Source organism: Carlito syrichta, unplaced genomic scaffold, assembly GCF_000164805.1.
Source record: "Carlito syrichta isolate Samal-C Ts95f unplaced genomic scaffold, Tarsius_syrichta-2.0.1 Scaffold307480, whole genome shotgun sequence".
Lineage (NCBI taxonomy): Eukaryota > Metazoa > Chordata > Mammalia > Primates > Tarsiidae > Carlito > Carlito syrichta.
In genome coordinates, this window is record NW_007251576.1 from 111,008 (window position 1) to 138,045 (window position 27,038).

Below are 27,038 nucleotides of genomic sequence, written 5' to 3' on the forward strand. Positions count from 1 at the left end.
TCAGCAGCAGGGGGAGGCGCAGCACATGGGGCGGGGGCAGGTGGAGATGACACAGGTTGGGCGGTAGCAAGTGGTGTGGCAGGAGACGCGGCCACAGACCGGGCGCAGGCAGCAGCAGGGGCGGCAGCAGCTGGAGCCGCAGCAGCTGGAAGCACTGCAAGAGGGACAGCAGCAGCTGGAGATGCAGCAGCTGGGGCGGCAGCAGGTGGGCTGGCAGCACATGGACTGGCAGCACTGGGGCCTGCAGCAGGTGGTCTGGCAGCAGCTGGGGCGGCAGCAGCTAGAGATGCAGCAGGAAGGGCGGCAGCAAGTGGGCTGGCAGCAGGAGGACTGGCAGCACAGGGGCCTGCAGCAGCTGGAGATGCAACAGCTAGGGCGGCAGCAGGTGGTCCTGCAACAGGTCATCTGGTCAGAGCAGACAGAGCCACAACAGGAGTTGCACATGGTGTCGGAGGGTTCTGAGTGGGTGTCCAGGAGAGTAAGGTTCTGGAGTTCAAAGGTCATCTTGGGCCACGGCCCTTTATATATTGCCCTGTTTTCCTGTTGTTGACACATTTTCCTCATGTTTCCTTACTTAATAGCGAAGTAATTATATAATTACATGGTAATGTTAGTCCATTTAATGCTTTAAGTTTGTTGAAAACAACATTTTTCTGTCCGGATGTCATAAATGCAGTCCCATCTCTTCTTTCTCCTGTTTGAGCCTTGATGGCATTTTGGAGTCCACATTTTCCTCACTTTCCACCTCAGAGGGCCGTCAGGTGATGCTTGGCATTTGGAATTACATTTCTCACTCTCCCCTCTCATATCTCCTGCCAGGATGGGATGTGGTCAGTCAGATTTCCGGTGATGCATTTCTTTCAATGATCATGGGGAAGAAAGTCCATTTGCTCAATGTGGTTTCTACCATGGGACAAGAGGAAAAAGTTCTACTTTTGGCTTCTTTCTGAGCAATGAGGAAGGAGACAGCTCTAAGTGCATATGACCTTGGTGACCTCTATGCCACTGGAATGAATTTCTCTGGATGTTTCAAAATTGCGTCATGTTTCACATCTTCAAACCCTGACTGGGAACTTGTCACCTGTGTGGTTTGTGTTACCACAAGTCACAGTGTTTTAAGTTGCCTCTTTCCTGTCTATGTCTGTATTATGTCTCTCCAGCTGGTCTCTTAGACTCTGGAAGACATAGCCTCGTTTTTATTGCTTACCTCTTTTTAATTAAAAATATTTTTTCAATACGGTAAAAAGTGTTAAATTATAAGAATTTTCTTGTGGTCAGAACTGACCTCCCAAGCTGGGATATCCATGGGGCAAGGTTTTTGGATCCATCTAAAATGTCAGTGTGTTACAGCCCAACCCAACAATCGGCTGCTTTCCTCCTAGTCAGCCAAATACGAGAGGCAGAAAGCCGCGAGAAGTAAGGAATTTTGTTCTAATATCATGGATATCATGAGATCAGGGAACAGGCTGTGTATCCAACCAAAAACCTGCTCGTTTAAGCAGTTTCCATCCAATATTTATAAGAAAACATAATTTTAAAATCTTTTTCATACCACTGATTAATAATGACTACATGTTTCATGACCTCAGTTTCTTTCTTAATCAGTGTTTACACCCCAAATAGTTACTGTCACAAGCTGGTGCTCAGATGACATTCATCCTGCCTTTCTTCTAAGTTACAACTACCTGGAGCAATTTAGGGCTGTGTGCTTTCTAGTTGGTTACAGTTTTTTGCTTATTCCGGGAGTTCTGGTCCACAAGGTTTTATTAAATATTATACATAAAATTAACACAAAGACATGATAGAAAGCAGTTGTCATTTAGAGACTAAGGGATCAGAGACATTTCTGGACAGTCTTTTTAGAAACTTTTTAGAAACTTTTTAGAAAGTTTCAGCAGAGCCCATTTGTTATCTAGGTCTGACAGAGCCTTTTCCAGGGACATGCAGTCTTCTTTGGTGTGTCTCCTGCTTATCAGAGGGCTTAGTGAAGAGGGTTGTGTTCCCTCAGTACCAGCAATAGTTACTAGATCCAAGGACAGTGAAGAAGAGACAAGGAAAAATGAAAGTTTTAAACTCAAATGGCTCCTATGTTTAGCCTACCTCAGCTTGATACAAGTTTCTAAGTCTTTTCTAAAGGGCTGTTTTAATGTTACCAAAATGGGCCTCTTCTCTGGCTTTAATTCATAGATTTTAGGAAATTCAACCTTGTTGAATGATGCCTTCTACTTAGCCTCTATTTTAATGAAGGTCTACTTGAGCCAAGCATGAGAAGTATGTGGAGTGATTGTTAAACAAATTGCCAGACCTGCTCTGGGGTTTCCCTTTGCTGGTAGAAACTCAGTTCTGACAAGGGCCCAAATGATATTGAAGCCAAAGGTCCAGGAGCCACACTATGGACTTGCTGCCTTGTTCTGTTCATTCCAGCTTTGCAGAAGCACCTGGATCAAGGGCCTACCTTGTTTATCAAACAGATTTGTTTAGTGGATAATTTGAGAGCCATTTGTTGCCAGTCACTGGGATTAGAAACTTAATTTAGAGTGTCCCTCTGGGGTGTTCACAGTTTACTGGGAGAACACACACACACACAAGTTGTGACATAATGTGGGAAAGTAACACCAAAGCACTCATAGAAGTGTAATTTAACTAAAAGAATTGCACTTAGAGCAAATTAGCTAACATGGCGATTTGGTAGATTTATTCATAAATAAACATCTTTAGGCCAGCTCTTACTTCTTATCATTTACTGGAATTTCCATACACATAAATACACAAATCCCAAGTGTACTAGTTGATGAGTTTTATAAGTAGATTCATCCATGTAACCCCCACAACTATCAAGCTAGAGAACATTTTTATTTTACCTGAAAGTTCCCATATGTCACTTGAGTAAACTCTCCGGCCCACAGAGACAGCCACTGTTCGAACAATTTTTAACCACTGATTAGTATTGATTGAAAAATTAAAACGATGATATATCATATAATTTTTTTCCTGTCTGGTATCTTTAGATTGGCATATATCTCTGAGAGTCACTGATGTTGATATATGTATTGCTAGCTTATTTGGAGCTATATTCATGAATGCCAGGGCTTCATGAATATAGTTACCAATGTCATAGTAGAATGAACAATTGTGCCTGTTTGCCCAGGACTGAAGGAGTATCTAGAACTCAAATTTTCATTGTTAAAATCAGGGAAATCCAGGCAGGAAGAAATGAGTTGGTCACCTCATAATGACGTCCTTCAATGCCTTAATTGACAGGATTCTAGACCAAGCACCTTGCAATATCTACATCACATTAACTTATTTAGTCAGTACTTGACTTGACATTTCTAGTTTATGGACTTGTGTTTGCAAAACTGGACACATGAAAGATTTAAACATTTCTGAGGCTACATGCTATCCTAATGGGGACATGTTCACTCGGTTTTTTGTAGATGAGAGGCCAAGAAATAGATAATAACATAAAAGAAAGAAGGTTTTTATTATGAGAGAAGAGGTTTCTATGTACATTTATGAAGATTTAGAAAATCCTATCTCCCACAGTTACAAAGACAGAGTACATAAACATGGTAGAGAAATGTACAGAGAATTATAGCCCCTTATCCAGGGGGTCTCAAAGTTTACTGCATACTGGAACTCCCAGCAGAGTGTTCAAAATTCCTGATGCCTGGTTTTTGCTTAGAAAAATTCTGATTTCATTGGTCTGGGGTATGTCGTGGACATTGCAATTTTTAAACCCCTCAGGTAATCTGATAGGCAGCCAATACCCACCAGGCAAGAGTATCAGAAGTAGATCCAGTTCTTCTGGAACAGACAGCTGTATACATTCTCAGAGTTCACCCAGGTCTATGTCAATTCTCCTGCTCTTTGTCACAATATAGTCCAAAGGGATGGAGACCTTTGGGCATCCCACAGAACATCATGTTGATCCACTGATGATGTCATGTTATTCAGATTGGATGAACAAGAAACATGAATATTGTAGAAAATTCAGTAAGATACAACTGCTCCATAAATGAAAGGTAAATCTGAAAAAGATTCCGGACCACCATGGTGGTAATATTTTTGACAGTCTAGTCTGGATAAAATCAGAGCATTCCATGCTGAATATTTGACCTGCCAGCAAAAGAGCAACACTGAGTTCCTGAGAAGGTACCATCCCATGAAGAGATCAGCCAGTCTCTGGCTACAAGGGGATTGATTTATAATCTGGGTATGGGTTTGTGTTTTCTGCTTTCGGTGCCCCAGTCTGCACCATTATATGGGAGTCAAAGAGTATTTGATGTAGCATCATGGAATCCTTTTGATCAACAAATCCCATATGCAGCAAATTGTATGTGGCACCGGGCAAGTGACTGTAAAATCCACTGGTCCGACTTTATACTGCAACAGAAACAGTTGAATTGATAGTGTGAGATGAAAAATTCCCTTTTGAAGCCACAGTGGAGGTTCCAGCTTGTAGATGACACCCTGCAAGGATGAAACACTATACTCCAGAAGTAGTATAGACCCGAAACTAAGGCTCATTGTACTTGCTGTGTGTCCAGTGGATAATATACATGGATACAGAAGGCCAAGAGTGGAAAGAGGAGCGTCCCGTCACCTTCACTCTCGGTGATCCACGAAGGGAATTTGAGCTTCCTCCTGCCTGATTTTAAACTCCCAGGGTCCAAGATGAAGAGAAACCACCTCTGGGAGACACAATAAGGATTTGATAAGAATTAAAGCCATGGCTGTCGCCTTATCACTTGGACGTCTAGTGCCAGGGCATCAGCAGACAAAGAGAGGAGCATTTCACACAGGCAACTGGCCTCATCTTCATGAGGAATTAGGATCTGGGCTACACAGTACTGGAAGATAGAAACATATTTCATGCTTATATGATCCACCGGGGCATTCTTGGCACATCTGGCTCCAGTTTTTACTACACATAGGCAAGTATTGCAAGATAGCATGATATGGAAATAGTAACCAAGGGCTCAGAACTCTCGGAGGACCCAGGATAGGCCACCAGGCAAGTCACCTAGACCAGAAGAAGTGCTTCCCACTAACCCTTATCTCAAACCTTTCTCCAGAAAGTGTGACAAACCAGTTGGAGAGAGCCTAACAAGAGAGAAAGGGGTGGAGCTGAGCAGTGCCAGCTGGACTGCAGGATTTCCTATCCTGATCCCAGTATCTGAAAAGTGTCCCTACCTCCAGCTAGTGGGTGTAGGATAGCTGGTGGCTCACACTGTTCTCCAGGTTGTTGTCCTCAACTTGTAAAAGCCGTCTCATCTGGAGGACTCTGCCCTGCTTGTCTCCCACTTCCTCCCCCACAGGATGGCCCACAGTTAGTGATGACTGATGTAAGAGTGCAAAGGCTCAACGGCCTTGCCTCTCATGGTCTGCAAACTATGAGCACGAAAGGCTTCCAATTCAATGGAAATGACGTTTTGGCTTAGCTTCACCTTTTCCTCTATCCTGCTTCTCCTAGTTTATTTTCTCCTGAGCGCATTCCTTCTAAATCACTCATGCCGGTACCTCTGTTTTAGGTTGTGCTTATAGTGAATCCATCTTAGCATGTCTCTTAAGCACAGGTTCCTTTAGGATGAGAGCTATTGACATGCCAATTATGTCCTATCCCTAAGATGAATTGATGTAAAAAAATATATATAAATGAAAGCAACTGGTCTAAAAGAAATGTATAAACATGGGCAATAAGAAAGAGTAAAATGTTCAGATGTTGTGTCTGTTTAGTAGAAAATATCCTCAAGAGTTGACTGGAACACTGTGGTATCCATTCATATGGTACAAAAATAAATGACTTAACACGTTCAGTGAAATAAGCCAAGCAGAGGAAGACAAATATCGCATGTTCTAACACATATGTGAAAGATAACAAAGTAGAACTCAGGAAGATCGAGAGAAAATCAGTGGCTACCAGAGGCGGAGAAGGGAGGAGGAGGGGAATGAAGGGAGGACAATTACTGGTACAAAATAAGTTGCAAGAACTAAGGCTTAGTGATCAATACATCATTAGGGCGACTAGAGTAACAATTGTCTATTGTCCACTTGAAAATAGCTAGAGGAATAATTCAAATGTTCTTAGCATGAAGGAAAGATAAATGTTTGAGATGATGGATAATATGATTACTCTGATGTCTACATACCCCAATACATAAGAGTACATCTATTATGTATCAATTTAAAATTGAAAGGGCACTGACACTGAAGTGACAAACACTGTTGTCTTAGATTGGGTCCCCTTGAAGCAGACCCAGAAACAGGAGTCTGAGGACAAGTGATGCTTTTGGGAGATGATCCCAAAAAGCACCACAGGGAAATGATGCAGGGGAAAGAAGGAAGGCCACATGGGGTGAGCTGGTGAGCAGAATACTCCTGCAGGCATTGGGTTCAACCCCACGGAGGACCCCTGGAAGACAGTGTGACAAGCACCCACTAGAGGGTAAGTAAGCTGGGGCAGGGATTCACCAACTCCCAATCCTTGTTCAGCTGTCCCCAGAGGCTTCAACTCTCCTTGCCAGAGTCTGCTCTTACCCAGAGAAAGGCATCAGGCAGAGAGTCCAGACACTTGCTCTAAGGGACTGTCTTTTTTTGTGAGAATGAGGAGTGCTGAGAGAATGGAGGTGCAGCCTCTGAAAACATCAGCTCTGCTCCTCTCCCTCCGCAGAAACAACAACAGGAAAATGAACAAGTAGAGGCCAAACTCTAGAAGGCAAAATAACGAAACTAGATGCATGTGTATTTGTATGCCTGGAAAATAAGATTTATTTAACAAGGAAGAATATTGCCATACGGGAGATTATGTTACTAAGCTTATATTGCAATAGGGTAACATGGGAGTTGAGATTTCAAAGAAAATTCAAATGTGTTCATCTGAGAGAGTATGCCAAGTGGTGGCAAGGGAGGGGGCGGTGCAGTATATTTGGGGGCCAGACTCAATCTACGAATTGGCTGGAACAGGTTTTTCAATCGGGCTCGCGTGATTCAGTTCAGAGATGAGTTACTCTAAGAATGTTGGCTTATGGGGACCAGGTGACAGCAGGTCACAGCGTCAGCAGCAAGAGTCACTAGAGCAGCTGGGGCGGCAGCAGCTGGACACACAGCAGCTGGGGCGGAAATACTGGGTCCTGCAGCAGCTGAACTGGCAGCACTGGGGCCTGCAGCAGCTGGACACACAGCAGCTGGGGCGGCAGCAGCTAGAGATGCAGCAGGAAGGGCGGCAGCATGTGGGCTGGCAGCACACGGACTGGCAGCACTGGGGCCTGCAGCAGCTGGACACACAGCAGCTCGGGCGACAGCACTGGGTCCTGCAGCAGGTGGTCTGGCAGCAGCTGGGGCGGCAGCAGCTAGAGATGCAGCAGGAAGGGCGGCAGCAGGTGGGCTGGCAGCACACAGATGGGCAGCACTGGGACCTACAGCAGCTGGAGATGCAGCAGCTGGGGCGGCAGCAGGTGGTCCTGCAGCAGGTGGGCTGGCAGCAGGTGGACTGGCAGCACTGGGGCCTGCAGCAGCTGGACACACAGCAGCTAGGGCGGCAGCAGGTGGGCCTGCAGCAGGTGGACTGGCAGCAGCTGGGACGGCAGCAGGTCTCCTGGCCACAGCCCTGGTCAGAGCAGACGGACCCACAACAAGAGTTGCACATGGTGTCAGAGGGTAGAGGTTTGTGGGTTTCCGGGAAGGTGGGTTTGGAAGGTGTGGAAATCTACTTGCCCTAGTCCCCTTTTATACTTCGCTGAGGCTGCTGCCATCAGATGCTGCAATCTTTCCTTGTTATTGTTTGTCCTAGTAAGTAGGCAATTATCAAATTAGGCTAGTTTAATTTCCTGTTAAATTTGACAACATGGATGGAAAAGATTGTTCCTTTCCCTGATGCCTTGGGATTCAGGTGTCATCTCTTCCCCAAGTCACCTGTGTGTGTCTTTCTTGCTTTAGCCTCCTCATGGAGGGTTGTCACGTGACATTCTGCCTCTGGGCACTACTGGCTTCAGTCTCCTTTCCCATCTCACACTGTGTCTGCTCCTGGGTGATGGTTCCTATTGGCTACTGATTGTGTTTAGGGACTCAGGAAGATAAAGCTGCATTTTATTCTGATGTTCTGTTCATTACAGGTAAAGCTAGCAGTGAAGCTTTGAATGTGAAACAGATGACTATTGGCATGAGACCAGGAAGACTCTAAGGACACATTCCTTCCCCAATTTGAATTAGGACTCATTTTCTAGACTTCTGATAAGACACACAGGTAGGCAATTAAGTTCCAAGGTGGACCACTAAATCGTGGGATGTTGATGCTGCTTCTTCTGGAAAAACCACCCATCAATACTATTTATAGGATCTCTTGGGGGATATTGACTGTAGAGCTCAGCTCTACTAAAATGTTCAATTTGTATTCTCTCTTGCATGGGGCTTATTTTGCTCCTGACTTCACCCTCCTGTCTTTTCATATTTAACAGGTCACATGGACTCATTTCTTGCTGACTCACATTAGATGACCCAGTGTCATTATCTTGCTGTGATTTGACCATCATGTTTTCTCTGTTAGGTGGCTGGACCTTGAAAATGCCTAGGACTCTGCTGTTTCATTATTCAAGTGTTTCATCTGATTTCACTCTCATGGTTTTTATTTCCAGTAAATAAATATAAAGGGAATGACAGATCACAGATATCCAAATAAAAGGACACCGGCCTATATTTTTTAATAGTGGGGATGCACATGTGCATTTTGTGTATGAGTGTATTCCCCCACCACTGGGAATCAAGAGATCCAAGGAAGGAGGTGGAAAACAAAGCCTGACTCCGCACGGTGAGGATGTTTTGTGGATGAGCCATCTCCAGTGATATGGGGGCAGGGCTCAGTGTGAGCTGGCGTTGCTGTGGGAGATTCAAGAACTAGATAGAGGGGACTGAATGAAAGGGCTCAGAGATTCCCTTTCTGCCCTCAAGCACTGTAAGTCCAATTAATCGAATTATGGTGTTGGGATGCTCTTTTGTTCCTAGCTAGTTTCCACTCCTGTTCTGGCCCTGATTACCAGGTTAATGCAACCACGATGATGATAGCTAATTAAAGCCGTGCTTGGAGCATAGGCCGGAGTCCTGAGCCTACATCGTGTCCTTGCTCTGTTGTGCCCAGACACAGCATTCTATTAAGGTCTCGAGTCATTCCTCAGATGTCAGAGAAGATGAGGGAACAAAAGAAGGTTCCAAGATGTTGTGGTGCCAGGATGCTTGTGTCTCACCATGGTGTTGCGAACAGCTCTCAGAATTCTGGAAGATCTTGTTTCTGGAAGAGCATAGTGTCTGTCCACGAAGAGCCCTAACACTGGTACCGGCTAAAGACTAGCAGAGATTACATGTCTTTATATTACGTGGCATTTTTCCTCTCTGTGATGTGAGATTTCCTCCATAGAAGTTTAGATTATTTAGAAATCTCTTATGATTTCTTTTAGTGCTTTAAAAATTTCAATATTTCTGATCTATAGAGATATAACTGAGAAATAAAATTGCATGTATTTAAGGTGATGCTTTGATATATTTATATATATTATTAAATAATGATCATAATCAAGTTAGTACCACACACTGTTACTACTTCTTGTGTGTAGTGAAAGCATCTAAGAGCTACTCTTCCAGCTAGTTTCAAGTATATGATATCATGGTATTAACTATTGTCACATGCGGCACATTAGATCCTGGAACATACTCCTCATACGACTGGGTTCGGACTCTTCGACCAGCATCACTCAGTTTCTCCCCCAATGACCTCTGCCAATCACAATGCCACCCTCCATTTCTAGAGTTCAACTTCTTCAGATTCCACATATAAGTGAGACCATCTAGTGTTTGTCTTTCTCCGTCTGACTTATTTCACTTAGTGTAATATAAATGCTTCTTTCCTTTCTTTGTTCCTCCCTTCTGTTTTTCCATTTATCCTTCCTTCTCTTCTCCTTATTATTTGTTTATTCCTGAAGTTGGCTAGCTATTCATTCTGAAAAATACTTTACTTGCCTACTGCTTTTCAACAACCACCCTTATGATTTAATTAAATCATCTAGTCCTTTATGTGTATTTCTGGACTTGACTCAGTGGTCAGCTATACTGTCTGAAAATCACTGGGTTAGACATCTATAATCTGACTTCCTGTTTATGAATCCATGGATGCATAATTATTTCTTCATTTCCCTTTTATTTGATGGCTTATTATTCTTCTTTATTTCTCCTATTCCTGTTGACGCCTTTTACAAAACTTATAGTTATCCTCAGTTTTATTCATGTAAAATCACATTTTTTTAGGCTGCTTGCACTTTATTTTGTACAGATTTTTCATTAACTATTATTCCATTTTAAGGTACAGACCTTCTGAATATAGCTTTCATTCTGGACCAATATGTAATGGCAATAAATAATGATGCACTTTAAGGAAAACTAATTTTTATATTTGACTTAATACACTCTTACAATCAAGAAATTCTATATACATTCTTGAATTTCGGCTTACCAAAATAGGATGGCTTTTATTTAACAGCATAAGTTTTTGTTTTCCTGACAAAATATTGAAAAATTTTGTCACATTCACATTTCAAAGTTGTTTACAACCTTAATTTTCTTACTGTTTTGCTCATAAGTGAATAAGTGTGATTACATGGATCGAAAGCTTTATTATATTAAGACATGATTTAGAGTTTAAAGTCAGATATCAGAAGTTAGGAATTCTTTAAATATGCCTTATGAAAATATTACCTTTCAATGAGAAAAAACCTAGGAGTTTTTGTCTTAGAATTAGAAAATTATTAGGCTTCTTAGTTAAAAGCTAATGGAGTAATCAACAACCTAGGAAATAAAGCCAATTCTGATTTGCTGTTCAGTACCTGAAAGTCAGACGTGTGCATCTGCATGTATACACAAACACCAGACACCTACCAATACAGTAATTTTAAAAGCACCTAGAGAAGCTTATGTTGTGTTTCCAAGTATCCGGTTATAGAAGGACTACCCCAGTTGTTTTAAACAAATTTTTTCTACTGACTGAGGAGCTAGGACGAAAACCAGAATTAACTATTTCTAAACAAAATATTCTGACAGAAGTTCTAAGAAACAACTGAATCTTCTAGATCGACGTCAGCAAACTATGGCTTGCAGGCCCAATCTGGCCAGCTGCCCATTTTTGTAAATACTGCTGGAGGTTTTTGCCTACTGGCTGCTCTTGCACTTAGAATGGCAGACAGAACTCATTATTTGTGATAGGAACCATATGGTCTGCAAAGCCTAAAATACTTAGTATCTTACCCTTTCTATAAAAAGTTTGCTGATCTCTGTTCTAAATGCTTGCTAAGAACAAATGGTCTCAAACACAGCTTTTAGAGAACTACATCCAATGGTCATTTAAAATGAAACAATATGTGTAGAAAATATACAAAGACAAAATCAAAATATACTTCTTTTCAAAACAAACATTTAATATTTTAACTGTTTTCCAGGAAAAAATTTGAAGAATATATATTTCTTTTCGCTGTTGACTTATTTTACAAAGATGACAAAAATACAGAAAGCAGTTATGTGCAACTAAACGAAAAGCATAACACTGGAAATTTCCTTCAGGTTTCCACATTAACAGTCGAAGATACCACGCAGACTTGTGCAATGTCGTCATATTCATATGTTCTCTCTAAGAATGTGTCCGTTAGTCGTAAGCCGGAGACACTTTGCAGTCCCTGGACTGAAGACAGCAGAGGAAGAGCAAGGCAGAGAGAGGAACTCGGACGCAGCTTTCCAAGCTGTCTTCCGGAAACACCGCACCAGTGGATCGAATTGGTATTGCACATCTCCAGAACCAGATCCATAGTCCTTTCACTGCAGTTTGTAATTTTACAGGTGACATGAAAAGGCTCTTCTAGGTTTACAGTATCTGGGATCGCCTCCAAAGACAACCTAACGTCTCCGTAACCTGGAGCCATTCTTGGAAGCTGGCTGGTCTGTAACCTTCCTCTTTCTCCCAGATTTGTTTTCCATACTATATCCAATTTTCCAATTACTGTAACACCCTTGATAATGCCAGCTTTTTCTGCAAACTCCTTCTTGGGCTTTAGACAATATAAATACTGGCGTGTATCCATTGGCTGCAAATAGGCTCTTGACCCGAACGTCGATACACATTCTCCAGCTTTGTTGACTGAATTTAATTCTGTTACATTATACATGACAGATGGCTCCAATGAAACTTTCTCCATAAACATGGGGGAGGTTGTAATATTCTGAATCTGGGCTTCGAGAAATACTTCATCAGTCTCTGCATTGTACAATTTAGTTTTCACGTCCAATGGTGTGAGAGCCTGAAATTTGAAGAGTTTTCTAAAAGACCTGTTTTCTCCACCTTGTGTTGTATAACTGACAGCACATACCAAGTTGTGTGCTCCAACTTCCTTCACTTCATGGTGTATGACAGCATCAACACAACAATCGGGTTTCAGTTCAGCCACTGCAGCGCTGGAGGCCCAAAGACTTAAACGCTGAGAACTTGTCTGAAGATCAGCTTTGACCAATATATCTTTTACAACTTGATCGCTGTCATTGTGAGCACCGACATAACTGGAAAATGTCTCTCCCAAAAGTACATTCCCGAAATTTGGTGGTAGTGCCAACATTTCTCCCAACGTGAAGATTTCGGCTCCGTGTACAGTTGAAGGGTCATCTCTCATCAGTTGGTTCAAGAGATCTCCAGGTAAGTCTTTCTCTTCACAGGTTCCTGGAATATTGGCGAATAAAGTAGGCTTAGTCAGCCTCGTCACGTTCAGCGTCAGCAGGTGCTCCTGTTTGGGGGGATTCACCTCCATTTTGGCCGGCACTTTGGACCCGCTGCCTACAGGGGCTCAGGAGGTTCAACTTGGCCCGGATGGACAGTCACCGCGCGCTGAGGAAGGCCGGGCGTCCGACGGCCTCGCGACAGTTTCTCTCTGCTGCTGGAAGCTTTCATTCTCTTTTGACAATGACCTTTGCAAACCCGACGGCTTCTTTTCACCAGCCCATCCCTTGTCTCTTTACACAAAATATTCTGTTTCCCAAGTGCAATCACACATCGGCGACTGCCAGAAACCACAGCTCCGCAACAGTACCCGGGTTCCCAAACGCCTGCATTGCAGGAGTCGTAAAATCACATTTTTAAGCGTATTCCCTCTTATAAGATATAATAGTTGTTTCTCTGCACTTCCCCCAAGAAGGATACAACTCAAAATAAAATAGCCACGAATGCATAAAAGATAATCTTGCTTTCCATGAAAAACGAATTGTGGCTTAAAAGAGTGAGATGAACCCTTGGAAGAATATTCTTCCCCACAGCTATATTACCAGGTTAGTGCTAACTCTACCAATATCCTGTAAATGTAGGCCATAATTAGGTAAGCCAGAAAATGAATGCAACATGCATTTCTATACTCTTTTTTTTTTTTACACAGTAGGATGACAACTAATAAATGTAGACAGAACAACGATATATGAAAATTGCCATTATGGAATACACTTAAGTTTGTCAGTTTCCATAGCTCATGAAAACGGCTGGCTGGACTTCCAGCACATTTGGTGGTCATGCTCAAGATGGTCTAAGCTGGCATATGAGGAACAAGCCTTCGGCAGGCAGAGAGACAGGCAGGGGTGGATTTTGATGGAGCTTGAAAATCACCATTTGGCCACTGTCATGGTGCTACTTTATCCAACCAGGAAACACTTATGGCTATGAACCTCTGATGGGGAACCAGAAATCTGCAAAGTCTTAAAGTACCTCCTCACCCAACACTAATTACAAAAAGACAAGAGCATTGTGGGGCAGACACTCCTGAGTCAAGTGATCAAAGTTCACTTCACCAGGTAATGGACAAAGTGAACTCACGTGCCTTCTAGGATGCAATGTAAAGAGTGCGGTGTCCCTTCTGTGACATTCCAGCCAAAGGTGCAGAATCTCCATCCAATTGGGAGGTATTGCCAGACAAGCCCACCTCTTTTTTTTTGAATTGGAGTCTCACTCTCACCCAGACTGGAGTGCAGAGGCTATATCCGGTCACCGCAGCCTTGACCTGCTGAGCTCAGGTGATCCTTCCGCCTCAGCCTTCCAAGCAGGTGGAACTACAGGCGCACGCTACCACGCCCAGCTAATTTTTGATTTATTGTAGAGATGAGGTCTTGTCAAGTTGCCCAGGCGGGTCTTGAACCCGCAGGCTCAGGCAATCCACTCACCTCAGCCTCCCCAAGCAAGGGATTACAGGCTGAGCCACCGAGCCCAGTGACAAGCCCACTTCTGAGGTATAACCAAAAAAAGATTTGCCTTTAGTCTTAAAAATTCCCCAGAAGAGATTCCAGATTGAAGGAGACCAAAGACACGAGACAGCTAAATTCAACATGTGATTGTGAATTGGATCCGCTACAGACCTAGGGCCACACAGAGTAAGAATATTAAAGGATTTTATTATAAAACGTCAGCCATCTGTTGACCGTTCACTTTTCTAAAAAACACCAACATGGGAATAAAATAAACACACAGAGACTCGCTAGCCCTGCAGGACAAGAAGAATCTGGACAGGGAAACTGCGAGTGTCCTTCCTCGTTCCCAGTGTCTGGCTTCCTCAAGTTATGATTCTGTGTTTTGTTTCTCTTTCAGGGGAGAGGAAACTGGCTAGAAGATGCATGTCCAAGATCACAACCACCTAAAACCAGCTGATCCTGATGACTTGTACATTGTAGGATCTCTGAGAAACAGCATCAAATAAGCACTGCCAAATACCTACTTCCCGGCTAAACTTTGCTGCCACTCTTCTTTGAAATAATCTTTGGGACAGGTCACGTTCTTTCACTAGAGCTGTTGCTTGTCCCATAGCACAGATCCTGAAGTCCATGCGCAGTCTTCATACTCAAGTATAAGAGTCTGTTTCAGGACAAGCCCAGGTTGCTGTTGTGTTTCTTTATCTCTCAGTAGTACTTATGGGTATCATACCCTTGGATAGGCTGGTCAAATAGCAGCACTATACTGGGGGTACCACAGTCAACTTCCCCCCCTCCCGACTTGTTTCTGTTCAATCCTGACACTGCGCATAGTCAGGCTAAAATGCTGAAATCAGCGATGACCTTGGCCTATCTTCATTCCGAAGCTGTTCTCTTATGTAACCGAACCTCTTCTTCACCATTAATTAAATGGAGCTCTCAAAAGGTGCCAGGCATATTCGTAGGAAGCGTCCTGGGATGAAGCTGGAAGGTCATGGCCTTTGGGCTCTGGAGGCAGTGCTGGCACAGCTGCTTTCTTCTGGGCCGCCGGGAACTCATGCATTGCTCGTTCTATCTGTGGCCTGAAGTTGTGGTTGAGTTTTGGATCTATCACCTGAGAAAGGATCCTGTCAACTCCCGCCTCCGACATCCCTGACTGAGCCACACTTTGCCTCAGACCATTTCGCAACTGGATTTTGTTCATCGTAGGATTCCATTCCTCCTTGTCCAGACGTGTTGACACAAAATTATCCACTTTCTGCCTCAGATTTTGGTAAGCTGGCTTGATGTCCACGTTGGCCTGGCAGTCCCGGCGGAAGCTGAGAGCGATGAGCTGCGGGTGGCCGGGAGGCAGCCGAGGCTGGATTAATGGGGCTGCTGCTCCCGCCGACCCCCACCGCGCCCAGGGCCACCCTGCCGCCGTGTGCCACCACCGTCCCCAGGGCTGCGCCCAGGCCCACAAGGGAGACGGAATACAGTTGCCTTTCAAGGACAGAGGGCCTGGGTTGTGCAAGGGCTGCAGAAAGCGAGTCGGGCCCCAAGAGGCGGCTGCCAAGGCCATCCTGCAGGCAGTGGAGGCGGTGGGAGCATTTCTGTACTTCTAATGACATATGTACCTTTTTGTGCCTTTCTGTTTTTCAAAATTTAACTGAGACATAAGCAGATGTTTAGTCCCAAAAGTATATTTAGATTTCCAGAAGAAAAGAATGATACACTTGAAAAAAAAGAATAAAATACGGATCTCTTTCGTCCAGGAAGGAAATACTAAGGTTTATTGTGAAACTTGAAAACATTAATGCCAGAGATGAAGAAAATTAAGAAAAATTTACTAAATCTTAGACTATACGATCCATATCGTGTCTCTCAACTGAAAAGTGGCAAATTGCACCCACTGGTAGGAATCCTTGACACATTTTTCTAAATAGATATACAAATCTAACCCTGAAACAACCAAATGCCCTACAACTGGAAAACAGTTGAATAAACCAAACGGTGCTGCATCCATGTCATGCAATAATACTGACATAAAAAACACACTCATGATACACTTAATAACTTGGATAGCATCAAGGGAATTATGCTTAGAGGAAAAGAGTCAATAACCAAAGATTACATAATGCAAGATTCCATACAGAACATTTGTGAGATACAGTTATAGAGCTAGAGAACAGAATGGTGGTTGACACCGGCGATGAGGAGTGGAGGAAGCAGATGAGGCCTCATGGAGACAGAACTGTCCTGTATCTTGAGTGTAATGATGAAATCTATACACATGATAAAAGTGCACAGAACTACACATACACACACCCACATGTGAGTGGGGACATACACGAGAGCATGGAATACTGGTAAAATCAGAAAAAGTCACGTGGATTATTCATCGTCAATTTCAAAATTAGCCGGGCATGGTGGTGCATGCCCCTAGTTCCAGCTACTTGAGCGACTGAGGCATGACGTGGATCGTAGTATTCTACGATTTAGTAAATTTTTCTTTATTTTCTTCATCTCTGGTTTTAATGTTTTTAAAACTTTCACAGTAAACCTTAATATTTCCTTCTTGGACGAAAGAGATTCATATCTTATTCTTTGTGTTCAAGTGTATCATCCTTTTCTCATCCCAGCAGGTGAAGGCTGTGGTGGCCGTGAGTGTGCCGCTGCACTTCGGCCTGGGCAACAAGGTGATAACTCCAACTCAAAAAAAAACCCAACAGCAAAGCTCACTGATGGATGCCAATTTAGAGTTTTATTGTAAGGGACTCTGAGAACATGACCTCCAATGACGCAGAAAAAAACACATAAATATGCATAGACCATTTTGCTAATAAGTAATATTGAGAGAGCAGCAACTTCGGTGTGGTTTGAATGCTAAGTTTTATTGAGGAACATTTGACATGTACTATAGTCATGGAGGAAGTAACCATTCGGGAGACTGTATGAAGGGTACACGATACTTTGTTGTACTTTCTTTTGTTCAACTTCTTGTCCATCTATAGTTATTTCAAAATTAAAAAAATACAATTTCATTTCATTGGAGGTCAAATAAGTCATGCTTTTATTTGTCTCCTTGGCATCTTTCACTGAATTTTTAGGCAACCTTCATAGGTGGGTATTGTGATCCTTTCTTTACAGAAACCAATCCTAGGCTGCACGAGTTAAAGTGACATGTCTGAGATCATAGTCTGTATCCGATACAGACAGAATCCAGCCTCAACTCTGTATAATTCAAAAGGCCACAGAATATCCTCTACACAGAGTTTCCTCTCACTAAGTTGGTTTAAGTTAAATAATTAATACTATTTAGAGTACTTTTTGTTGGTAGCAGGTGCAATCCATAGTTGTATGTTACACGTGTTAGGTTTCAAGATGTCTCCTCTTAAAATTCTTCTATTTCTACTACAAGATTGAAGTCTGGCTGAGATAAAAATCTCATTGATGGCAGGACGCAGTGGCTCAAGCTTAATACCAGCACCTTGGGAGGCTGAGGTGAGAGGATTGCCTAAGCCCAGGGTTTTAAGAGCAACCTGGGAAAGTTGGTGAGACCTCATCTCCACAATAAATCAAAAAATTAGCCGGGCATGGTGGTGCATGCCTGTAGTTCCAGCTACTTGAAAGGTTGAGACCGAAGGATCCCTGAGCCCAAGCAGGTCAAGGCTGTAGTAGCCATGAGTGTGCCTCTGCACTATGGCCTAGACAACAAGGTGAGGACTCCAACTCAAACAAAACAAAACAAAACAAAAGACCTCATTGATGGATGTCAACTTAGTGTTTTAATTGTAGGGACTCTGAGAACATGACCTCCAGTGGTGCAGAAGAAACACACAAATATGCATAGACCATTTCACTAATAAGTAATAATGAGACAGCAGCAACTTCAGTGTGGTTTGAATGCTAAGAAGTTTTATTGAGGAACATCAAGTAATCCCACATTAAAATGGATTCCACAGAAAAGCAATGGGAAGAAGAAATCTAGAAGAGAAACATTTAAGGATTTATGTATTTTGAACCCGAATTAGAAATTCTGAAAAAGTATCAGACTATAAACTCTGATTCCCTAGTAATAAATAGTTTCTATAACAAGGTAAAAATAACGTAGAGACTGGGGTATCATAAATCAATCTGTGGGTCTGTTTGTAAGTTCATCACATTGGGAAGCTCACATGCTCTTTGAATAGATGTCCTTTGCCTAGACAAGAGGATGAGGACAAGAAGGTTCATGGGTCCAGGGCAGGACACTCAGCAGCAAGAACTGCCACAGCAGCTGGGGCGGAAGCAGGTTGTTCTGCAGCAGGTAGTCTGGCAGCAGTTGGGGAGGCAGCAGCTGGGACGGCAGCAGGTGGGCTGGCAGCAGGTGGACTGGCAGCACTGGGGCCTGCAGCAGCTGGACACACAGCAGCTGGGCCGGCAGCAGCTGGAAATGCAGCAGGAAGGGCGGCAGCAGGTGGGCTGGCAGCACTGGGGCCTGCAGCAGCTGGACACACAGCAGCTGGGCCGGCAGCAGCTGGAAATGCAGCAGGAAGGGCGGCAGCAGGTGGACTGGCAGCACTGGGGCCTGCAGCAGCTGGACACACAGCAGCTGGGGCGGCAGCAGCTAGAGATGCAGCAGGAAGGGCGGCAGCAGGTGTGCTGGCAGCACTGGGGCCTGCAGCAGCTGGAGATGCAGCAGGTGGGGCGGCAGCAGGTGGTCCTGCAGCAAGTTGTCTGGCAGCAGATGGGGCGACAGCAGGTCTCCTGGCCACAGCCCTGGTCAGAGCAAATGGAGCCACAAGAGGAGTTGCACATGATGTCAGAGGGTGGAGTTCTTGCTAGGCATGCAAGAGAATGGGGTTCTGGAGTAACATCTCCTTGGGCTGCAGTTTCTTATATACTCCTCCATTTTCTGTGGTCAACTCACTTTCCTTGTTTTTGTTTACCTAATAACTAAGTAATTATCAGATTATACATAGTGTTTGTTCACTTAATGGTGTAAACTTGTTGGAAAACAACATCTTCCTGTCCAGGTGTCATAAGATCTATGCCATCTGCCTTTCAGAACTTAACAACTACTTGGAGACCACATTCACTTCATCTTCTTACCTGGGGGCTGTCATGTGATGCTCTTAATATGGAGTTACATTTCTCTCTCTCCCCTTCTGTAGCCCTCCCAGGATAGGATGTGGTCAGTCATGCTTCTGGTTATGCATTTCTTCCAATCAATGGGGAAGAAGGCTCACCTGCTCAGAGTGGCATCTGGCATGAAATAAAAGGAAAAAGTCCTGTATTTGAGGTCATTTTTGAGCAATGAATAAGAAGACATCCCTGAGAGTGTGACATTGGTGACCTCTCCACCACTCAGTGGATTTCCCTGCTTGTTTCAAGCTTTGGGTCATGCTCTACATCCCTAAACCCTGGCAGGCAACTGTCCTGTGTGCATGGTGTCACTAATAGGTCACAGGTTCCTTGATTGCTACTTCATTGTCTAATATGTTTGTTTCATGTCTTTCTAGCTGGTCTCTTAGATTCTGAAAGGTGTAGCTTCATTTTAATTCCTATCTCATTCTCAGTTAAATTTTTTTTTCATTTACAACAACATGGACGTCACGTTAAGTCAAGATAAGCGCAGATAGGCAAGTTCTGCATGGTATCGCTCATTTGTGGAATCTACAGGAGTTGATCTCATAGAGGCTGAAAGGAGAATGATGGTTGTCAGGGGCTGGGGTTGTTTTGGAGCAGGAGAGGGTTTGAGGAAATTGGTCAACTGATACATAATTACAACTAGATGGACAACATAGTGAAACCCTGACCCTAAAAGTAAATAAAATAAAATTTTTAAAAATTTTGCTTGAAATAAATTAGATAATGTGACAATTTGGTGGATGTACTCATACACAAACATTTCTGGTCAGTTTGTTTACTTTTTAAGATACAGTAAAATTTGCATACACTGAAATGCACAAATCCTGAGTACTATTTGATAAGGTTTGATAAATGGATATATCTATGTACCTTCACAACTAGTAAGATGGAGAATATATTCATGATATCAGAAAGTTCCTAGATGTAACTTCAGTAAACTTACCACCCTCCTAAAGTAGCCAGAATTTCAAAAATTTTTCACCATAGATTAGTTTTGATCTGAAAATTTAAACAAATGAGACATTGTATAATTTTTTGGCTTTATTTTTATTTATTTATTTTTTTAAACATATTTTTTATTTTAAAATTGTGGGGTACAGTTAAGGGTTAGGTATACAAATATGCATCGTTCAGGCACCCTTGTTGATAAGGGGTGTCTCCCCATCCCCAGACAGATATTAACACTATAAGAAAAGGATTGACAGTGGTGGAAATCTATGGGGGGGGAGGTAGGGAGGGGAAGGGAGGTGGGATTAAGGGTATAATTTTTTTAAATGTCTGGCATCTTTGGCGTAGTATATGTCACTGAGAGTCACTGATGCCCACAAGTGTATCATTAGTTCACTTTAGTAATGAATGAATGCCAAGGTTTCATTTGAACTATTACCAGCCAATGTCATGGTAGGGTGACAAAATGTCCCAGTTACCAGGAATGAGGAAGTTTCCAGAACTCAGTACTTTCATTACTAACACCTGGGAAGTCCCAGGAAAATACAAAGGAATTGACTTTGCTATGACGACATCCTTAAATATCTTAAGTAAGACCATTCAAGAACAAGCCGCTTGCAATATTTTTATCACATCAGTTTGTTTAGCAAAGACTTGATTTATACCTTTTAGTTTATAGGCTTGTGTTTGCAAAGTTGGGACACGAAAGATTTATATAATTATATTGTGAGGCTACATGGTGTCCTGATGGAGATGTTCACTTGATTTACTGTATATGAAATGTGAGGAAAAAAAGAAACTAAAAGTTTTTGATCATATGAAGAAATGTTTCTCTGTAGATTTATGAACATTAAGAAAACCCTATCCCCACAGCTACAAAGGCAGAGTACATTCACATGGTAGAGAAATGTACTTGTACTTGAGTAAAATCATTCCCGCACATGCCGTCCAGGGGGTATTCTGAGTAGAGGTTCTCCAGTGGAAAAACAGGTTTGCTTTGATACATACTTTGGACAGAGGCAAAGAAAATGAGCAGTTTCTTGAGAGTATTATTCGGTCTCATCCATAGTAATATATTTTAATAGAAGATTGAGGTGTGGAACTGTCTTTTATGTTTGATTTGAGTCACAGAAAGAGAAAATTATGGTAGGACACGCTGAACCATCACAACTCTTTGAGGGAATCCCAGGGGAAGGCACATGATGGGTGGGTCACACACCGCACATCGATGATGTCCTATTATTACCTAATGAAAACAAAGAGCCAATGCCAGTTTCTGAAGACAGACTTGCAAAGTGTCATCTTATATTTTTATTTGGAAGAAAGAGAAAGTGGACAAAACCTTGTGTCCCCTAGAATATAGTTAGAATGCTATAGCCTGAAACTTCAGAAATGACCAAACATAGCATAGCAAAAAAATTAATAAAATTAAAATTTTATTGTAAATCCTCATGGAGCAAAGGCATAAATGAGGTTGTTTATCAGAACTTGGGGAACACTGGGTGTGCTTCCTCAAGGCCTGCAGAATTTTCTCTAAGTTGATTGACGATGTTTTTAAAAAGAACATGGGACACTTGAATGGGCATGGTGGTGTGGTGAGCCATGGCAGCTTTGCAAATACAAAGGTAGTGAGGCAAAGTCATCTGAGCTGGTCACGCAGTGCATAGAGGGGAGCCACACAAGGTTCTCAAGTCTTCCAGAATCACTAGCAAAATCTGAACTAATACGTTAGATGCCATTCAGTATTCTTAGAACTTCTAGAAGATTAGAACGTTCCAATCTTTGTTCAGAAAATAACCTTTTGGAACAACATGTGAGATCCTTGTTGTGGTGGAAATGTTCTATATCTTGACTGTATCAGTATCTCTGAGGGAGTCGTGATATTGTGCTATAGTTTCACAAGATGTTACCACCGGGGGAAACTTGGTAAAGGGTACAGAAATGTCTTTGTACTATTTCTTACCACTGCATATGAATTCCCAATTATTTCAAAATAAAATTTTCAATCTTAAAAAGATAACCTTTCCATGATATTTTAATTCTTCATACAGGTATGTCGATAGGAAGAAAGCATACTAGTAAAAAAAAACTTATGAAGGTGCCACCTTCACTTTAAGTGACTTCTCACATAGATTCATAAATTGGAATCCTGACTTAATGGGTTTGGTGGAAGTAAGTCTGCTTCAAGAGGTGGTTTCACCCTTGGAATGTAAATAACAACCATTTTTGGAGTCTGTGAGGCTGAAAGCAAGATCCTGGTATATTTCTTTTTCTTTTTGCATGCAATATTTTTGTTTTAGACATGCAAGGGAAGTTATTTCAGAATCTACTAATTTAAAGCAAGCAGCTGTATACAGATAGCAAAAGAAGCAACATTTTGTTACAGCTCAGCACATATCACCCAACACAAACAGGCATGAGACAATACATATTTATGTAGCATTAAAACCAGATGAATAACATATTACTGGGCAAAGGGAGGGATGGAGGGGGGAAATGGAAATGAAAGACTAATGTTTCTTAATGCTTCCAATATATAATGCTAAATTTCTCATTTGCTAGCACATACAGGTGCTTCAAATATAGTGCATCAGAGTGAGGATGGTTAAAATGAAAATAACTTATCTGTATACCTTACTAATAGTAAGTTTGACCAAAACACATTTTCATGGGTCTTCTCTTTCAGTGGTAAACCAGTCTGAGCATCTTCTGAAGTTACTGTTTAATAACTTACTTAACTCAGGCTGTAAGCTCTCTAGATATAAACAATGAATTATTTGGTACTTTTCCTTTCATAATAAAATATACTGCATGTTTTATTAAAAATATATACAATAGTGATCAATATTAAAGGTTTTAATATTCAGAAATATAAAGCCACAGCTAACAAAACATTAAGTGTTTATATCAAGATTTCATATATTAGAAAGCCATAGCTAGTAAAATATAAGTACCTAGGTACTGAAACGCAGTATTAGGATTTTTGAATGATGTAAATAAACTCAGCATAGCTTTCTGATACATTCTTAAAGGGATTGTTCAATATTATACAGCATAAATGTGATTCAATAAGTGTACTACAAAATTTCTTAAAACTAAACATTTTAACCTTAATTATTATAGAACAGTACAGATAAATTTTACTTTCTTGTATTATTTCCACATATGCTTTTAAGTGATTGATGAGTGTGCCACAGCACTTCTGCCTAGGCGACGGAGTTTTATTTCTGGTATATTTTTCAAGCTAGTGAATACTATCCTGGAAACTTTAAGAAGACAGTCTTCCTGTTCCCTCCAAGGAAATGCCTCTTAGCTATGTATAGCACTCCGTGTTTCTTTAAAAGTTTACGTATTTGGTTGCTTATGGACTTCAAAAAAACAATAGCTTTTCGGTGTTCAGTCAGTTTTGAATAAAAGAGCATTTAGGAACTTTAAAGGATCTCAAGAACTGAAGTGATCCCCAAAGTCAAAAAATGTTAATCAATGATCAGAAGTTGCAAATCCTTGGTACAATATCTTGTCAAACAATTGTCTGTCCAGTGCTTGAATTCCTGTTGTATTCAGAATTCATGTTGTCAGAATAATTATGTATATATAGAGGGAGAGAGAGATGAGGTATCACTATGCTCCCCAGGCTGGTCTCAAACTCCTGGTCTCAAGTGATTCTCCTGCCTCCGCCTCCTAAAGTTCTGGGATTACAGGCATGAGCCACAGTGCCCAGCCAGAATAATTTTTATATTGAGTTCCTTCCACCCCTGGGCCTCCTGCATTTTTTTCCTCATTGGGTCATTTGTTATTATATAGTCTGGATGAAATGCCTGTGAGGCTCCTGCCCTTATTAGCCATCCTTTTTTTCCCAATGCTTCTTTCCATAAAATTGTATTAAATATCTTCTGATCCCTGATATCTGCCTTCCCACTGAACAAGTGACACTTTATCCTCCCTAGCCATTGTGGACATTGAGATGGCCACTGGTTCCCAAAACCCTCATCACTGACTTTACCAATCACGTCCTCTGCTTTGTTAGAACCGAGTTCAGAGCATTCTCACCGGAGAGTCACAATTTTACCACATTCTATTTTGGTGGAATGAGGATCCCCATGAAGTTACAGGGTTGCTGATTCTCTCTCCATTCATTCGTATCTCCTCTTGTATCTGAGTCTGCTCTGTGAGGTTCATCAAGGCTACATTGTATGTTTTCTGTACCTGACTATTTCATCTGGAGTAAGCTTCCTATCTAGTCACCTCTCTTTTATCTTCATCCATCTGTTTCTCCATTGTTAAAAAGATACTGAACAAAGAAAACGGCAGGTATTGGCAACGCTGTGGAGAAAAGGGAATGCTTATACACTGTGGGTGGGAATGTAAGCTAGTCCAGCCTTTGTAGAAAAGCAGTGTGGCATTTTCCCAAAGAACTAAGAACTGAACTACCATACAATCCACAATCCCACTTCTGGAAATATATCTAGAGGAACATACATTGCTCTACAAACAAGACACCTGTGCATGTATGCTCATTACTGCACTATTCACAACAGTGACTGGATAAAGAAAATGTAGCACATGTATAGGATGGAATACTTTACAGCCATAACAAAGAACAAAATCATGTCCTTTGCAATTAGAGACCATTATTCTACATGAACTATCACAGAAACAAAAAACAATACCATACCTTCTCACTTATACACAGGCCCTAAGCATTAGACATGCAAGCACAAACGTGGGAACAATGGCCACTGGGCATTGCTAACGGGGAGAGGAAGAGAGAGGGGACAGGGACACACAGCCACCCAATGAGTGCCATGTCCACTCCAGGGAGAGAGAGGGCTCGCTAGAAGCCCAAACCTCACCTGCATGCAAGGTACTTATGTGGTAAATCTTCACATGTACCCCACAACTCTAAAATTTTAAAAAATTAATAAAAAATAAGTAGGAAAAAAGAAGACACAGGAGTATAAATGTGGGGAGTGTGATCACATATAACAAATATTCCTATCCCCATCCTGTCACTCTGCTTTGAACCTGGGGAAATAATTTTACCTATTGAAGGTTTCTACATCAGACAACACCCAGTCAGGAAACAAAAACCTCACCAGTTATTGTAACAGAATTTAATATAAAGAAGTATCAATTAGGTATTGGAGTAAAAAGGAAACACTAAGATGTTACAGAGGTGGTTACTACGGGAAGCCACTATCACCCTAGGGGTAGCAGAATGAAGGGAAGAGGTAGGATTTGTTAAAATATAGAAGCTTAAATGTGGGACCTGCAGAGCTAAGCTCAAAGAACCCTGAGGAGCATTGCCTGACTGGAAGTGGTGCCCCAGGAGATCTGAGGAGCGGCCGTACAGCTGAGATTCAGACCTCGGAAGAGGAGGCTATGCCTGTCTGGTGCTAGCATCTCTGAAGCATGAGCAAAATCAATTCTTCAAGTGTGGGAAACAGCTGCCAATCTGGATTCATTTCTGCTAACTGGAACCAGCAGTCACTGGGTCCAGTCCCTGAAGAACTATTGCAGGGAAAAAGTAGTGCAAACAAGACGCTCCCATCCCCACCCATGACAGAGTCCAACAGTGAGTTGTTGACTGAGGAGAGATGTGGTTTGCTGAGTCCCATTCTCGGTACCACAGAGCAGAGAACAGACAATGGGTTTGGACCTGAGACACAGCAGCTTAAGAACTCGCATGGTCTGTATGCTATTTGCCTTTAATAGAATTTCTTTGATAAAGTCTTTGTTATTATTTTGTACGAGTACCGTTTTAAAAATTAAGTTGTCTTTCTAGTATTGAGCTGTAAGAGTTTTTAAATATATTCTATGTAAAGTATCTTTATCAGATATGTGATTTACTAATATTTTCCTCCACATCTGGGCCTTTTCTTTGCATTTTTATATGTTTCTGTCTTTCAAAAACAAAAACGTTTACATTTTGATGAAGCCCACTACTTTATCATTTTTTTCATTGTGTTATTCATGGCTTTTGTATCCATCTAAGAAATCTTTGCCTAATCTAAAGTTGAAAGAAATTTTTCTTATGCTTGCTTCTAGAAGCTTTGTAGTTTTAGGTTTTACACTAAGGTCTAAGATCCATTTTGAGTTGTATTTTGTATATAATGGAAAGCATGAGTAAAAGTCCTTTTTTCTTTTCTTTTCTTTTTTGTTCGTGGATCTTTAATTGCTTCGGCATCATTTGTTCAAAAGACCACACTTTCTCTGTATATTAGTTTGGCACCCCCCCAAAAAATCCATGACTACTATATGTGTAAATCACTCTGGACTCACATTTTTGTTTCATTGATCTATATCTTTACCACTTTCCCAGTGCTCCCCCAAACAGCTTTGATTTTGAAGCCAGAAAAAAATGTGGTAGTATTCAACTTCATGCAGGTTACTTTGCCTCCCTTGACAATTATTTCCTCAGCTCTCATGTGGGGGCACTGATACCCCCCTTTCTGGATCCTATGAGAATGAGAGAGAATGTAGGTGAAGCAACTAGCTCAATACCCAGTACACAACAGGCTCTCAGCAGATGTCAGCAATTCACCCATCCATTCCTGGAAAGTTCAGTAACCTGGAAGAGAGTTCCAGATACACCTTCTAGGAAGATCACATATCTCTGTCACATCTAGTGGTTAACTCACACAAGATTCCTTTGCATCTCTTAAGAAGGTGGCCACAGTCAAAACCTTTCATCTCCTCCCAGGACTGTGTTAGCCCTTAGACTGCCGAGTGCC

At 42.0% G+C, this 27,038-nt stretch overlaps 3 protein-coding genes and 1 pseudogene across 6 annotated transcripts; all 4 read right to left on the reverse strand.

The window, feature by feature from the left end:
- LOC103266863 (keratin-associated protein 4-6) lies at nucleotides 1-7,648 on the reverse strand. Of its 4 annotated transcripts, XM_021715761.1 has the most exons (4): nucleotides 7,554-7,648; nucleotides 7,158-7,463; nucleotides 236-346; nucleotides 1-130 (listed from the first exon to the last, which is right to left on the reverse strand). In XM_021715761.1, the coding sequence occupies exons 1-4, from the start codon at nucleotides 7,646-7,648 to the stop codon at nucleotides 1-3; spliced, it is 642 nt and encodes a 213-aa protein (XP_021571436.1). The 4 variants fall into 4 exon arrangements, with proteins under 4 accessions (XP_021571436.1, XP_021571437.1, XP_008062680.1 ...); XM_021715762.1 differs by lacking the exons at nucleotides 1-130; nucleotides 236-346 and adding an exon at nucleotides 7,058-7,126 and having other exon boundaries at nucleotides 7,181-7,344; nucleotides 7,465-7,648; XM_008064489.1 differs by lacking the exons at nucleotides 1-130; nucleotides 236-346 and having other exon boundaries at nucleotides 7,058-7,313; nucleotides 7,419-7,648.
- Nucleotides 7,649-11,442: 3,794 nt separating this feature from the next.
- On the reverse strand, nucleotides 11,443-12,830 carry LOC103266862 (trafficking protein particle complex subunit 13-like). The gene has a single exon (XM_008064487.2). It carries the CDS (start codon nucleotides 12,828-12,830, stop codon nucleotides 11,595-11,597), a length of 1,236 nt encoding a protein of 411 aa, XP_008062678.1. The 3' UTR covers nucleotides 11,443-11,594.
- Nucleotides 12,831-15,166: 2,336 nt separating this feature from the next.
- On the reverse strand, nucleotides 15,167-15,854 carry LOC103266878 (annotated as a pseudogene).
- Nucleotides 15,855-18,477: 2,623 nt separating this feature from the next.
- On the reverse strand, nucleotides 18,478-19,023 carry LOC103266861 (keratin-associated protein 4-3-like). Its single transcript, XM_008064485.1, has one exon. It carries the CDS (start codon nucleotides 19,021-19,023, stop codon nucleotides 18,478-18,480), a length of 546 nt encoding a protein of 181 aa, XP_008062676.1.
- Nucleotides 19,024-27,038: the final 8,015 nt, after the last annotated feature.